Raw genomic sequence first — 12867 nt, forward strand, 5'->3', positions numbered from 1 at the left:
ACCGCGCCGCTGCCCCGGCCCCGGCCCGCCGAGCCCTGGCACCGCCCGAGGCTGCGGCCGCTTCGTGCATCCCCCTGCCAGCCGCGATGGGACACACGGGACCCCGGCCCCGCCGGGCACCAGTGCAAGGTCATTAACTGCAGGGGGAAGGAAAAAACTTCCTACACCTTGCCGGCACAGAAACGTTTCCTGCAAACAGTTCTCTTGGCACGCTTCCAATCCTGAAATATTTTAGCTTCCACTGTTGTTGCCTCCTCCCCTTTCTGTTCAGGTTTCTGCTCCGCAGTCACGTCAGACCCCTCCACACCCTCCAGGCACATCCAGCCTTCAGAAAGTAGCAGGTAAATTTTACAAACACACCAGGAGGGTTTGGCAATGTGCTCCCGAGTGCCCAGTAAGGTGTGAAGGGGAGCTGCAGGAATTTCTGCCTCCTGGCAAATGCAGTTTGGAGTCGGGAAGCACTTGCTGTCTCATCCAGTGCACTCTGCCTGGCCCCAGAACTCCCAGATAAGGGGTGGGATGAAAGGCTGGGGGTGGCACTTCTGCCTGGTGGCCCAGAGAGGACCCAATGACCCCATTAACCAGGGCAATGGGCTACAGCAGGAGGAAGACACTGTCCCAGTGAGTTATCCCAGTTCTGCTAGAGACAGGTGATGCCCCAGGAACTTGGCTTCTATGCCAAGCTCTTGCACAACAGAGCAAAGATCAAATCCATGCCTCTGAGCGCTTCCTAGGCTTGGGGGAAGTGTCCTGTGGTATTCCTGGAGGCTCCAGTTTACAGACACTCCAGTGGGAGCTGGTTTTTGGCTCCATGCAGTGGAGGTTTTCAAAAATCTTGTTTCAAATCTCACCAGACAAAACTGAGCCTGGCCCGGGCTTAAATCCAGGTGTGACTCAGTGGCAATGTCCCCATCACCCTGCAGGAAGCATCCAGATGCTCCAGCACTAAAGAGAAAGTGGATTAATCACTTCCCCTTGGGAATGGGCAGCACACAGAGCCGGTGGTCACAGGGCTCTCAGGGGTCAGCAGAGGAAACAATCCTGGGGAAACACAGCATTCCCAGGATTCCCACCTGCTGCTATTTGTGTTGGGTCAGGCATATTCCTGGGAGGAACCCAGCCTTCTCCTGAGTGGGGGAGAGGAACAGGCAAACAGTCTAAAGACAGAACAACCTGCTGGTCACTGGTTGGGCAAGAGAGGATTCTTCCCCTAAGCTGGCTGTCCTTGCTCAGCAGCATTCTTAAAGATCTCTCTTCTTTCCCTTCCCTGCTCCGAGGCTGCTGGGGGACTGGGACAAAGAGCCTTTTTGTTCACCCTGGTTAAAACAACACTGGAAATTAATTGGAAGCTGCACGGGAGGAGAAAAGGGCTACCTCAGCTTTGGCAAAGTATGACACCTGACATGGCAATAACAAACAGGTAATAACAGGCAACCAGAGCCTTGTTTAACCCTGCAAAGTTAAAAATTTAAAATACAATTTCCAGTAGATAAACAGATAAAATAATTTTAATCTCTCTCAAAATCTTAATTGTGCTAAAATATCCATTACAATTCAGCTCCTGCACAATCTCTTTGGTAAGAATTTAATTTTATTGTTACCACATCCTTAGAGAGCCTGAATTGTTCATTCTCCAGGATTGTTTTCCCTCACTTCTCCTAAGAAATCATAGGCCAGCTCTGAGATGTCAAAGGCTCTGTGGGTGTTTTCTGATGACAGCAGGTACTCCAGGGCACCGTCCTTCTCCTGGCTCCTCTTCAGGAAGTCATGGATCACCTTCCAGCGAGACAATTCCACCTCCTCCTCAGCCCATCTGTAGCTGGGGAGGAACGTGGAGCAGAGCAGAGGGAACACAGAGTCGTGGTACACCAGGACAAACGCAGACTTCAGGAATTCTTGATCTCTCTGCAGAGAAGAGTGGCGAAAACACCTCAGTGCAAACACGTGGTGTTGCCAAACACTTTCCAAAGTATTGTACATGGGAAAAAACCCCAAACAACTCACTCTCAGTTTCCAGGAAAACAATGGGAAGAGATCTGATCTTCCTAAACATACATCTGTTATCTCAGATAAGCCTCCAGCATATCCACACTCTGCCAGCCTTCCCACAAACTACAGGCACTGAGACCCCTTTGCTCTGGGGTATTTATATTTCTTAAAAGCAGTGCCACATCCTCCCTGCCCTGGAAACCCAAATTCCTGTTATCTCCCTGCTGTCCTAGGCAGAGCATGGCTCTGATCCCACTCCTTGGAGCCAGAGCTGATGCTGCCCCCGGGCACTGCTGTCCCACTCTTTGTGCATGGTGTGACCTCTGTGCTCCCCTGTGAACATCAGCTTGGAAAACCCACAGACAAAGGATCAGCCTGGTCAATTATCAAACACATGGGAAAGATCCAAGTCCAGAGTGTCCCAGCCCCAGGAGCGCTGTGCCTGGCAGGGAGCGTTTCACAGCTCAGCCTCACGGAACCACCCAGGGGTGAGCATTCAGCAATCCTCCCCTGGGAGTGGCACATGCCAGTCAGGTAGAACTGGATGGTTCTGGGATCCCAGGGAGTTGCCAATTCCGTGAGTAGATCTGCTCTCCTTTTGGATGAATGGCCCTGACAAAGCTGCTCTGACTCAGCGGGTGTTTGTTCTGCGTAAACAGGGAGCCCTCCTCGTGCATCAATTCAGGAGCATGCACAGGAATGAAATATCCCACTGCTGCTTCCAGGAAATCCAGCATTCAGAGCCAGTGGCTTTCTCATTCAGTTCCTGCAGCTGCTCTCTGTCCAGGGGACAGGATGTTGGACAAGGTCTGGGTGAACCCAGGGACAACCAGGTAAATTCTCCAGCTGTCTTTGTGCCAAAACATGGGATTACAGCTGTCTGGGGTAGGGACATCTCAGGAATTTAGGGAGCCTTTTCCCAGGCAGATTGTGGGAGGACTGAAGCTCAGAGTTTGGAGGAGGGAAGATGATTTTGTGGGCATACACAGACCCTTTTTGTATCCATGACTGTTGGAAGCACATCTTGACAGGGAGCCACTCTGGGTACCAACCTATAACAGGTTCCCCCCTAACAACACTGGAATACAAAGTTACAAGTCAATTTAATTTTCCTCTTGCTCCTGGTTTACTGTTACATATCTGGGTGAGAAATGTTAAAAACTACATTTACATATCTCTACTTTCTAAACAGATGTATGGTGAGAGGAAAAGCTAAGCAGCAATTGCACTGGCAGGGAGCAGCTAGTTGGAATTACTCTGAATATTTGGAAAGAAAAACCTGTGGTTTGTTACCTTCTCAATTCTCTTCAATGTTCTTTCTTTCTCTGCCCAGGCACTCTAAAATGAAATGAAAAATCAGAGCAAGGCTGGAGAACTTTGTCTTCTCCGAGGACAGGAAAAAAAGCGCTCAAATTTAGCCTGGAAATCCTGACAAGGTAACATACCCGAAGTGCATCCATCAGGTCTGGCTGATCCAGGAGTTGAGGGAAAGTTGCTAGCACAGGATTACAGATTAAGTCTGAAACAGAAAACAAACACATTCAAGGCTAAGGAAGAATCAGTTTTCAAAGTATTGGCACATCCAGGTATCCAGCACATCCCCTCCTGTCAGATTATTCCAAAGGGAAAATGAGCTGTGACAGTTCTCCACAGCAGGGAAAGTAGAACTCCCTAAAAACTGTTCTGACTGCAGCCAATTCTCAGTGGCTGAGACAGTTAAACCAGGAGAGGGGACACACAAACCCCAGTGCTCTTTATTGGGAATGCCAACAAACATGAACCCTTCCTGATTTACCTGTCAGAGGTGTTTTCCCTCATTTCTGCACCTGCCTTTTTTACACACAGCTGCAATTGTGCTGCTTAGTTTGGATGTTATGGATAAACACACTTGGGTTCTACCTCAGCCTGGTGTGGCATTTTAGGAGAACCAAGGACCAAGTGCACAGTGAATTTTCCCAATGGAGCACACATCCCACTGCACAGGTGTCCTAGTGCTTTTTGGGTCATTTCCATGAGAACTCACTCTGCTCCTGTGATTATTTTAATTAATGAGACTGTGGATAAGATTCCAAGTGACAGAGAGCAGGATTTTGGCTAAGGTGTTTTCTTTATCATGTGATTTCAAATATTGAATGTACACTTGTTCCTTCACCTTGAAGCTGATGGTAAGTTTGGTAAACATGAAGCATTTACTAATGCCCAAACATTTCGGGGAAGAGAGCCAGGACTGATGACTTCTGGGAAGGAGAACAGGCATTTTCAGTTGTCTATTCCTAAAGTGTTGGTGGATTTTGAAATAATAGAATCTTCTTTAGTTGCTCAGCTACCAGAACAACTCCTGGAATAAAGCCTTGCAATGGCTTCACATGAAGTCTGAATCCAAAGGGATGCAATTTAACTCCAGGAGAGGTCATCAGCCTGATCTACTGTCCTAAACTATGCAGATCAAACCAGGTAAGTGTGGCAGTTCTCACCTATATAAATTCATATGTAGTACAGGTCAGAAATGTAAATTTTCCTTATTTCAAGTTGGTTTTAAAATGGAGAAGGCTATGAACTATCATTAGTTCTGTTGAATAATCAGGGCAAGACATTGAGTTCTAAATTCAGAATTCTCCAACTTCTGTCTCTCCCTACTGTCAGCAAGTAAATAATAATTAAAAACTAAAAATAAAGAGGATAACTTAGCCTGAGTGCCAAAAACATCTCTTACCAAAGGGACAGCTGGCAAGAGTCATTCCCTGGATGAACCTGATCTTCCTGCAGTGCTCACCTGTGCTTTGCATGCTCGTCCTGTCCTTCAGGAGGGCATCTCCAAGGATTTGCCGATAAAACACCAGGAGATGGATGTAGCACATGCCCCCAACTAATGTTTCAGGGAGAAAACTGTTGTGAAAATAAGGGACAGCAGTTGAGGTGTTCACTGCAAACACTGCAGATTTCTCTAGGCTGTCTGGAATACTTTTTCATTTTATGGAAGCACAAGGACTCACTTCAGGATGTCTTTCGAGTGCACACTCGGTGACTTCACTTTCACCAGAAGCACAGGCTGCTTCCTGAGGCTCATAAACTGCTGAAAAACCCCAGAGCCTGCTGCAGGAAGAGAGAGCCCAGATTCACACAGCCAGTTTGAAACAACAGTAACAATTCTATTACAAAAATGGGCATTTCAGTGGGTTGAGAACTCTTTTGAGTTTAGTAAGCCTGGTAACATCCAGCTCCCCACAGCCAAGGCAAAAGCAGATAAATAATGAAATGCATGCAAAAATAGAACACACAAACCCAAACCAGGCTGTGGGGACTGTTGTGAAGGAGATGCAGCATTGATCACATTATTATGTTTATGTTATATTGAAAAGAAACCACACCTCTCCTCGATATTGATGGGTCAACCTCAACGCCTCTCTCATAGGGAGTTCCACCACTCAGGACCAGCTCATGCATCCTGCCAATAAAGATAAATTTGAAGCCCATATGATATTGGGAATTCAACTATTTTTGGAATTTAATTGTGCTGGGAGGTCAATTATTTTAAAAGCCATTAACAATATTGTTTCTTTTCCATAGCCCAAGTATTTTTCTTGCATGGAATTTAGCAATTGTTTCGCTACAATGGTTTTGAGGAATCACCAACAATTAAAATCTTCCATATTTAAAATTTGTTAAAGAATAATGTAACCCCAGTTCTGCCAAGAGTAAGTCACTGCTGAAACAAGCATGAAATTGAATCTGTAATACCATGCTTCCTTAATGAAATAGTAGAAGAATATTTTAAAAATGAGACTTAGAAGAGATTTAGAGACTTCTAGAACAGTAGAGGTGTCCTGTGGGTATTTTTTTTTGCACTGTAACCCAGATAAATTCAGAATACATATACACAATATATATATGTCTACCAATACTTGGCAAAAACCAAGTTTTGAAAGTTGGAGCTACAATGAATTATTTCTGTCAATAAACAGAAAGTTTTCCTATATTTAATAAAATAAAAATATACACACTTTAATATTCTTTCAGATGACTGGACCCACTAATCATAAACCGTAATTCACACTCCAAGAGCAGTGAGAGATTAATTCACAACAACTCCCACCTGACTCCATGTCTTGGGAAGCAGTATCCCAATTTTCACCTGGGAAAGGGATAATGCAGCAAAGAGCCAGAATCCCAAAGGACTGGGCTGGATGCCCCTGCCCCAGCAGTGTGTAAGTATGAAAGATGAGTTTTACTCTCAGTCTAAAACAAATGTATATACATCTGTGTGTAAATACAGGGAGAGTAGGAAAAGGCAAAAAACTCACTTGGAAGGAACAGGAATCCCACTGGAAGTGAAAAGCTTCAGAAAGGCCCAACCACAGCTCAGCTCTCCTCTTTCACCTGTTGACTAGAAAAAAAGAGAAATGTAAATTATTTGAGCAGCTGACCCAGAATGAGTGACTGAACCACAAGTAATAACAGTAACCACATGAAAACTCTTGTAGTTATCCCCTTTTCCTCGTTCACCTTTGTGTGTTCAAAAATCACAATCTGCCTTCTCTGAGGGTCGTTTTTCTGGCTTTACCATCTATTGTCTTACTACCTGTTGTGCTTTCCAGCAGCATATCCCAGATGGACAGGCTCTATCTGTGTAAACTGGAGCTGGAGACCACTGTCCATGCTGCTGAAACAGTTAAAACTTTAGTTTTCCAGCTGTACAGGACATTAGTCTGAAATAAACCACAGAGATGGAAAACTGCAGGAGTGAGGGGAGAACTAGTCCATTGTGATCCCCTGGCATGGGATCTTTGGCACAAGTTATTTCAGTGTTGCTACAGGGACACTCATGTCCATGAGTCAGAGGGATTTTTATTCTCTAATTAAGAATATTCTCCCATTAGAAAATCCCAGAATGGTTTGGGTCGGAAAGGATTTTAAGGATCATCTTGTTCCCCCCCCTGCCATGGGCAGGGACATCTCCCACTATCCCAGGTTGCTCCAAGCCCTGTCCAACCTGGCCTTGGACACTTCCAGGGATCCAGAGGCAGCCACAGCTTCTCTGGGCAGCTGTGCCAGGGCCTGCCCACCCTCACAGAGAAGAATTCCTTCCCAGTATCCCATCTATCCCTGCCCTCTGATAGTGGGAAGTCATTCCCCCTTGTCCTATCACTACATGAGCTTGTGAAAAGTCTCTCTCCATCTTTCCTGTAGGCTCCTTCCAGGTAATCCTATTCTCTAATCCTGTTCTCTAATGAGGGATATTCTCTAACTGGGACCAGCTGGTTCCCTTTATAAACCTGCCCTTGGAGGGACTTCCACTGCACCTCCCCACACTCACATTGCACTTGTATGTGATGCCAAGCTCAAACAAGATCCCAATGTCTGAAGACAGGGAGTTGGACCTGACAAAACAGTCACCATCAAGCAAGCTGGGTAAGATGCCCATCACCTGATACAGAGAGGGGAGGAAAAAAAATTAATATACCTATAAAAAAAATCTTTAAAGCTCATCAAGCACATCCCTCACTCCAACACAAGATCTTAGACCCAATCCATGTAAAAATGAGGAAAGAACCAATTCCAGTCAAAACCTTGCTCCCCTTATTGTCTCTCCATGGAGCACAGCTGTGCCACCAAGGAACACTTTAGTGACACTAAAAGGAAAAAGCTGTAAACAGCCAGGGGCTGTATCACCTACCCTTGGAGAAAAGGTCCAAGTTTGAGGATTTTTAGGCAGCCACGTGGCTCTCACTGTGTGAATGTTACTCAGCACCTGAAGTGGGGAAAAAAGCTAAGGTCAGTTTTTCTGGAAAGCCCCTTTCAGAAAATGCAGGGTTATCCCAGATGGATCCAACACTGCAAACAACCAAGACAACTGGAAGAAAACTGCTGGATAATCAGGGTTATGTTTTTACAAAAAGCTGCTCTGCACACACACAAAAGAACAGAGGATCGAGGGCATGTGGAGGAACCTGCCCCTGACCCAGCTGCTCCAGGCCCATCCCAGGAGACAGATCAGCCCAGGAAACACTCACTGCAGGTGGGGGACCCGAAATTAGGGAATTAGAGAAATGGAGCTCCCACCCCAGCCCCTCCCAGGGCCACCCAGCACAGCCCCAGGGGCAGGGTGTGACTGTCACCCTGAGTCAGGAGCAGCTCCCTGGCTCACCTCACACTGCTCTGGGGCATCTTGGGGCTGCACCTGATTTACCACGAGAAGAAAGCAGAGGGAGAGAAACCAAAGGCAGAAAAAGGGAGGGGTCCAAGTGCCTTGTGGAGCACCTTGGGTGGGAAGCTTGGCTTGCCTGGCCATGCCCAATGCCCATCAATGCAGTCTGGCCTGTTTTATCATTCAGTTCTGTTCTTCTGGGTGAGTGGGCTCAAACCAGACTCATCTGAGCATAAATTAAGCAGCTTGGAAGGTGTGTGTGTCTCTGAGACAGAGAGGAAGCAGAACCTGAAGGATGCTGGCAGCTCCAAACCTCCTGCAGTCCTTTTTTGGGAAGCAGACATGTTCCTTACCCGGCTGCCATCGAAGAGGCAGAGCCGGACGTGCCGGCTGAGAACGCGCACACCGCTCCCAGGGAAAGGGATCATCTTGCAGCTGCATAAAGTGACAATCAGGGACACTCTGGTGGGTCTAGGATGGATCTGAAACACAGCAGAAGGAGGATTAAACCTACAGGCCCCTCTGCACGTGGTCTCATCTTGTGTTTATGGACCGTTGTCATTTTCCCAACCACCAACCCAGTAGCAGCAGGATTTCTTCACAAGACTTTAGCTCTGCCCCAGGGATGTTTTAGAGACAGACAGAAGGTGCCAGCAGAAGACATATTTGCACCAGAAATGGTGCAAATTAAGACACAATCACCAGCCAAAAGGAAAGAAGGCAAATAAAGTTTGTATCGCCCTTAGCAGCAATACTCACAGTATTTCTCTCAGAGTTCCACACCAAGTCTCTGAAAGCCAGCTGGGATGGAGTAAGCTTGGGTTGCAAATAGTAACTTGCTCGAAACTCTTCACCTACAACAAGAGTAAATTTAAAAACTCTTCATTTTTCAAATGATCTTTATTGTGCCCAAAAGGACAACACCCAAAATTCATGTCCACTTGAATATTTGAGTACACAAAACTATGGAATTATCTGCCATGAGCACTGTCTACTATTTGTGAGTGTTCTGAAGTATTTAATCTCAAAAGCACAATAACTTAATTTAAAAAAGAGATTAAACAGCTTTAAACAGAAAGACTAACAAAACATGAGATATCTTATATATATTTCATCAAGAGACTAGAAAAGACCTTTAAGAAAAAGGGAAGATTAAAATAAAATTTAAAAAATCATCATTTCCTGCGAAGTCAATAGGAAGAAACTTGCAAAGAGGAAACTCTTTGAAATCATAAGGAAATTTTTCAGGATTTCACATTGATAAATTAAAATTTAAGGGAAAAAAACCTTTTATACTTTTTTTGATGGGTCAAATACAGCCAGTTAGCCAATTAATTAAAATTGAGCAGTATGGATTGGTGTCCAACAGGCTGGTGACAGGGTGAGAAAGCCACCACAGAGACCTGAGAATCCTGCCAGGTGAGATCCCTACCTTCCTCCAGGAGCTGGAACAGCATGGATGGGCGGAACCCTGCAGGAACTGCCCCTGTGGTGGTCAGCACCTCCACAGTGTCGTTCTAGGAAAAACAAAGGACAAAGGATGTTACTGGTCCTGCTATTTAACAGCAAATTTCATCCTGATTTACAGCTGTTTACAACCAGAAACTTGAGGTATCAGTCACCTCTTCTGAAGCATTTCTGTGGCATTTCTTGCTACCAAAAACCCCCAAAACACAGATGTTAATTAAGAACAATGGTCTTTGATATGAGGCACAGTGTTTGGGAAAAGGCACAGCTTTTCTACGGAATAATGAAGATCATGGCAGGTGAAGCTGCCCTGTAAGAGGGGCACCCACCTCTACAATGGCTCGGACAGCACTCCAGTGGGAATCTGTTCTGGAAGAAAATAGAGGGAATTATAGTAAATCCTCACATGAACAAAAATTTAGCCACTAAATATTGCTCTGTTTCCAAACAGCAGCAGCTTCACAACCATATCTGAGGCATTCCATTTACCTTTTTTTAATTTCAGTTCCATCTGCTGTTTCATCCACCACTTCTACGTGTTCTTCTGACTCCTCCTGGCTTTCTTCTTCTTCTTCCTTAGGAACCTGGAATTCACATTCAAAATGGCAAAAGGCTTGAGTTCTTCCCAGTTCTGTTCTTAAAAATGCCTTCTCCAACCACAGCCCATATTAATATAAGTTTAGAATAAATTAAGTAAGTCCAGAAAAAGAGATTTTCTGTCTGTGATACAGAAAATTGTTTACATAGACTCCCATTTCAGATAAATTATTAAAACCCCAAATCCATCCACAGCAGCTTGGAGTCTTCAGAGTTGACCTTTAAGTGACAAAGATTCTGACTTTGATATTCAAGAAACTTCTCTGCCACAACTCCACAAAGCACAGAAATGCTGCTTTTGATGGATATCTCCAGCCTCATGGACAAAAACATGGAGCTATTTCCAAATAACTGGCTTTATTTCCAAACAACACATGGCATTGTGACCAGATCATTGATTATTGGTCATTAATCTATATAAAAGAGCAGAGGTGAGATGAGGACAGAGGTTGCAGCACACCCACCGCAAGGTAGGTCCTGGGAACGAGGCCTCTCTCCCCCTTGGAATTTTCAGCTACCCACCAGCCATCCTCCTTCTTGTCATGTATGAGCAGGATTTCACCTTTCTTTGGCATTGGAGGAAGGCACAGAGACAAAAAAACAAGCAAGTATTTAAATGGAAAAGGATCTAACTCCAGTTTCTCCCCAAATCCCACAATTTGGCTGAATCCCAAAAGCACAGGATTTCATTATGGTTACTGCTTAACTCAGAGTGATCTGTAGTAAAAACTCTTTGCAGAGAGATATTTACCACAAATGTGAGATCCCCTTCCTGCTGGGCATCAAAGTTCCCAACAGCAACACATTCTCTAACATTTGGATCATCCAACAACTTCTCCTCATCTTCTTCTTCTTCAGTGTCTTCCTCCTCACTTTCTTTATCTTCACTCTCCTCCTCTTCTTCGTTTCCCTCTTCTGCATGAGGGCCTTTCTGGTGTTCCTCACCCCTACCCAAAACAAATCAAACTGGTTTTTAGTATCATTCCCACCAAACTTCCTGAAATGCTGTCAAGCCTTTGCAAGGACATTATTCAGATACAGCATTTCCATTCCTCTGTTTTGCTCTCTGTCCTGAAGAAACTCCTCCAAACCTTATATTCCATAGAATATCCAGCACCCTGAGAAAATCCCAGCAAGCTTCTCTCCTGAGCATTTCTACTTTTATCCTTCTGTTATTTTTCAGCTAATTAAGGGGGTGATATAATGACTTTTCAAGGTCCATTCCAGCCATCCTTTAAAAAACCAGTTGCATTTGTATCTTTAAGCTACTCACCCTGGATAATTCTTTGTCACCTTATCCTGATCCAAGACAAGAAGGAGTTTCTGCAGCTGCTGGGAGAGTCTCAGCAACAGCTTTTCTTCCTCTTCCTTCCTCTGGCTGTAATTCCCCACCGGCGCAGGCTCGTCAGCCTGACAGAGAACCCAACAAATGCCCCAAAGAATCAAAGTTCCCCAATAAATGGCTCAAAGAATCAAAGTCCCTCTATAAACTAAGTTTTCCAGACATGCATTACAAGTTTTCCCCTTCCTGGGCTGCTGTCACTCCCTCTTTAGTGACAACGTTCTTACCCTTTCACTCTGACAAGGTAAAATTCTCTGTTAAGTTTTCACCTGGGACTTGGACAAAATAAAGCACTAAAGTGAGTTTTTAAATTATATAAATGGATATAAAAATATAAATTGGAGAGATGACAAGCAGGGATTGTGCGGTGCTGGGCACTGCTCTTGTCCTGAGGCATCTAAAATGGAACACTGATTTTCTTTAAACACTTTCCATGGTGAATTTTGGAGAAAACCACAAATTAATCTCCATACTTACTTTTTTCAAAGCATGGAGAGCCTTCGTATTCTCCTCCACCAATTCCTTCAGCTCTGCACATCTGCATTGAGAGCAAGACAGGCAGATGGTATTTTCTTAAAATTCTGACCCAAACCACACCTGCTGACTGAAAGGTGTCATTTTAGGTGCTGTGTGTCCCTTCAGGTTGAGAGTTCCAAGCCCAAACAGCAGCATTTGCCAGAATCCCAGAATAGGTGGGACTGGGATGGACCTCTGGAGCTCATCCAGTCCAACCCCACTGCTCAGACAGGATCACCCAGAGCAGGTGACACAGGAATGCATGCAGCTGGGTTTGGGATCTCTCCAGAGAGGGGAGGGAGACTCCACACCCTCCCTGGGCAGCTCTTCCAATTCTCTGCCACCCTCACGTTGGATTTGTGTTTTAATTTATGGCCATTGCTCCTCATCCTGTTGCTGGGAACACCAGAAAGAGCCTGGCACCATCCCCTTGGCACCTGCCTTGGAGATATTTATATGGATTGGTGAGATCCCATCTCAGCCTTCCCTTCTCCAGACCCTCCTCAGCCCCAGAGGGCTGGGAAAGAACCAGCCTGGACAACAGGAGCGGGAAGGGCAGGGAGAAAGCTGCACAATCGGGAGAGAAAAGGCATGGAGGGAGCGAACACTGCTGAGGGTACCAGAGGGGACAGTGAGGGCAGCGCCGGGGCGCTGGGATCGAGGGGTGGAGATCGGGATGGGAGTCGGGATGAGGGGTCGGGATGGGGGTTCGGGATGGAGGTTCGGGATCCCCTCACCTCAGCCGAAGGGGCTCTCGCTGCCCGGGGGCTGCGGCCGCGCTCTCCGCCCGCAGCGCCTCCACCTGCAACAG

At 45.7% G+C, this 12867-nt stretch overlaps 1 protein-coding gene across 1 annotated transcript in view; it reads right to left on the reverse strand.

The window, feature by feature from the left end:
• Positions 1–1490: 1490 nt before the first annotated feature.
• NPHP1 (nephrocystin 1) overlaps positions 1491–12867 on the reverse strand; it is a 12256-nt gene continuing 879 nt past the window's right edge. The window contains exons 2-20 of the mRNA XM_031058278.1: positions 12794–12858; positions 12018–12078; positions 11472–11608; positions 10950–11145; positions 10663–10764; positions 10091–10185; positions 9931–9970; positions 9567–9651; positions 8894–8988; positions 8488–8616; positions 7664–7738; positions 7304–7414; positions 6291–6373; positions 5358–5434; positions 4983–5079; positions 4763–4875; positions 3435–3508; positions 3283–3327; positions 1491–1905 (exon numbers count right to left, since the gene is read on the reverse strand). Coding sequence (XP_030914138.1) covers positions 1627–1905; positions 3283–3327; positions 3435–3508; positions 4763–4875; positions 4983–5079; positions 5358–5434; positions 6291–6373; positions 7304–7414; positions 7664–7738; positions 8488–8616; positions 8894–8988; positions 9567–9651; positions 9931–9970; positions 10091–10185; positions 10663–10764; positions 10950–11145; positions 11472–11608; positions 12018–12078; positions 12794–12858 — 1959 coding nt within the window. The 3' untranslated portion in view covers positions 1491–1626. The remainder of the gene's footprint in view (positions 1906–3282; positions 3328–3434; positions 3509–4762; positions 4876–4982; positions 5080–5357; positions 5435–6290; positions 6374–7303; positions 7415–7663; positions 7739–8487; positions 8617–8893; positions 8989–9566; positions 9652–9930; positions 9971–10090; positions 10186–10662; positions 10765–10949; positions 11146–11471; positions 11609–12017; positions 12079–12793; positions 12859–12867) is intronic.

The sequence above is a fragment of the Geospiza fortis genome, unplaced genomic scaffold (genome assembly GCF_000277835.1).
Source record: "Geospiza fortis unplaced genomic scaffold, GeoFor_1.0 scaffold275, whole genome shotgun sequence".
Taxonomy (NCBI): domain Eukaryota; kingdom Metazoa; phylum Chordata; class Aves; order Passeriformes; family Thraupidae; genus Geospiza; species Geospiza fortis.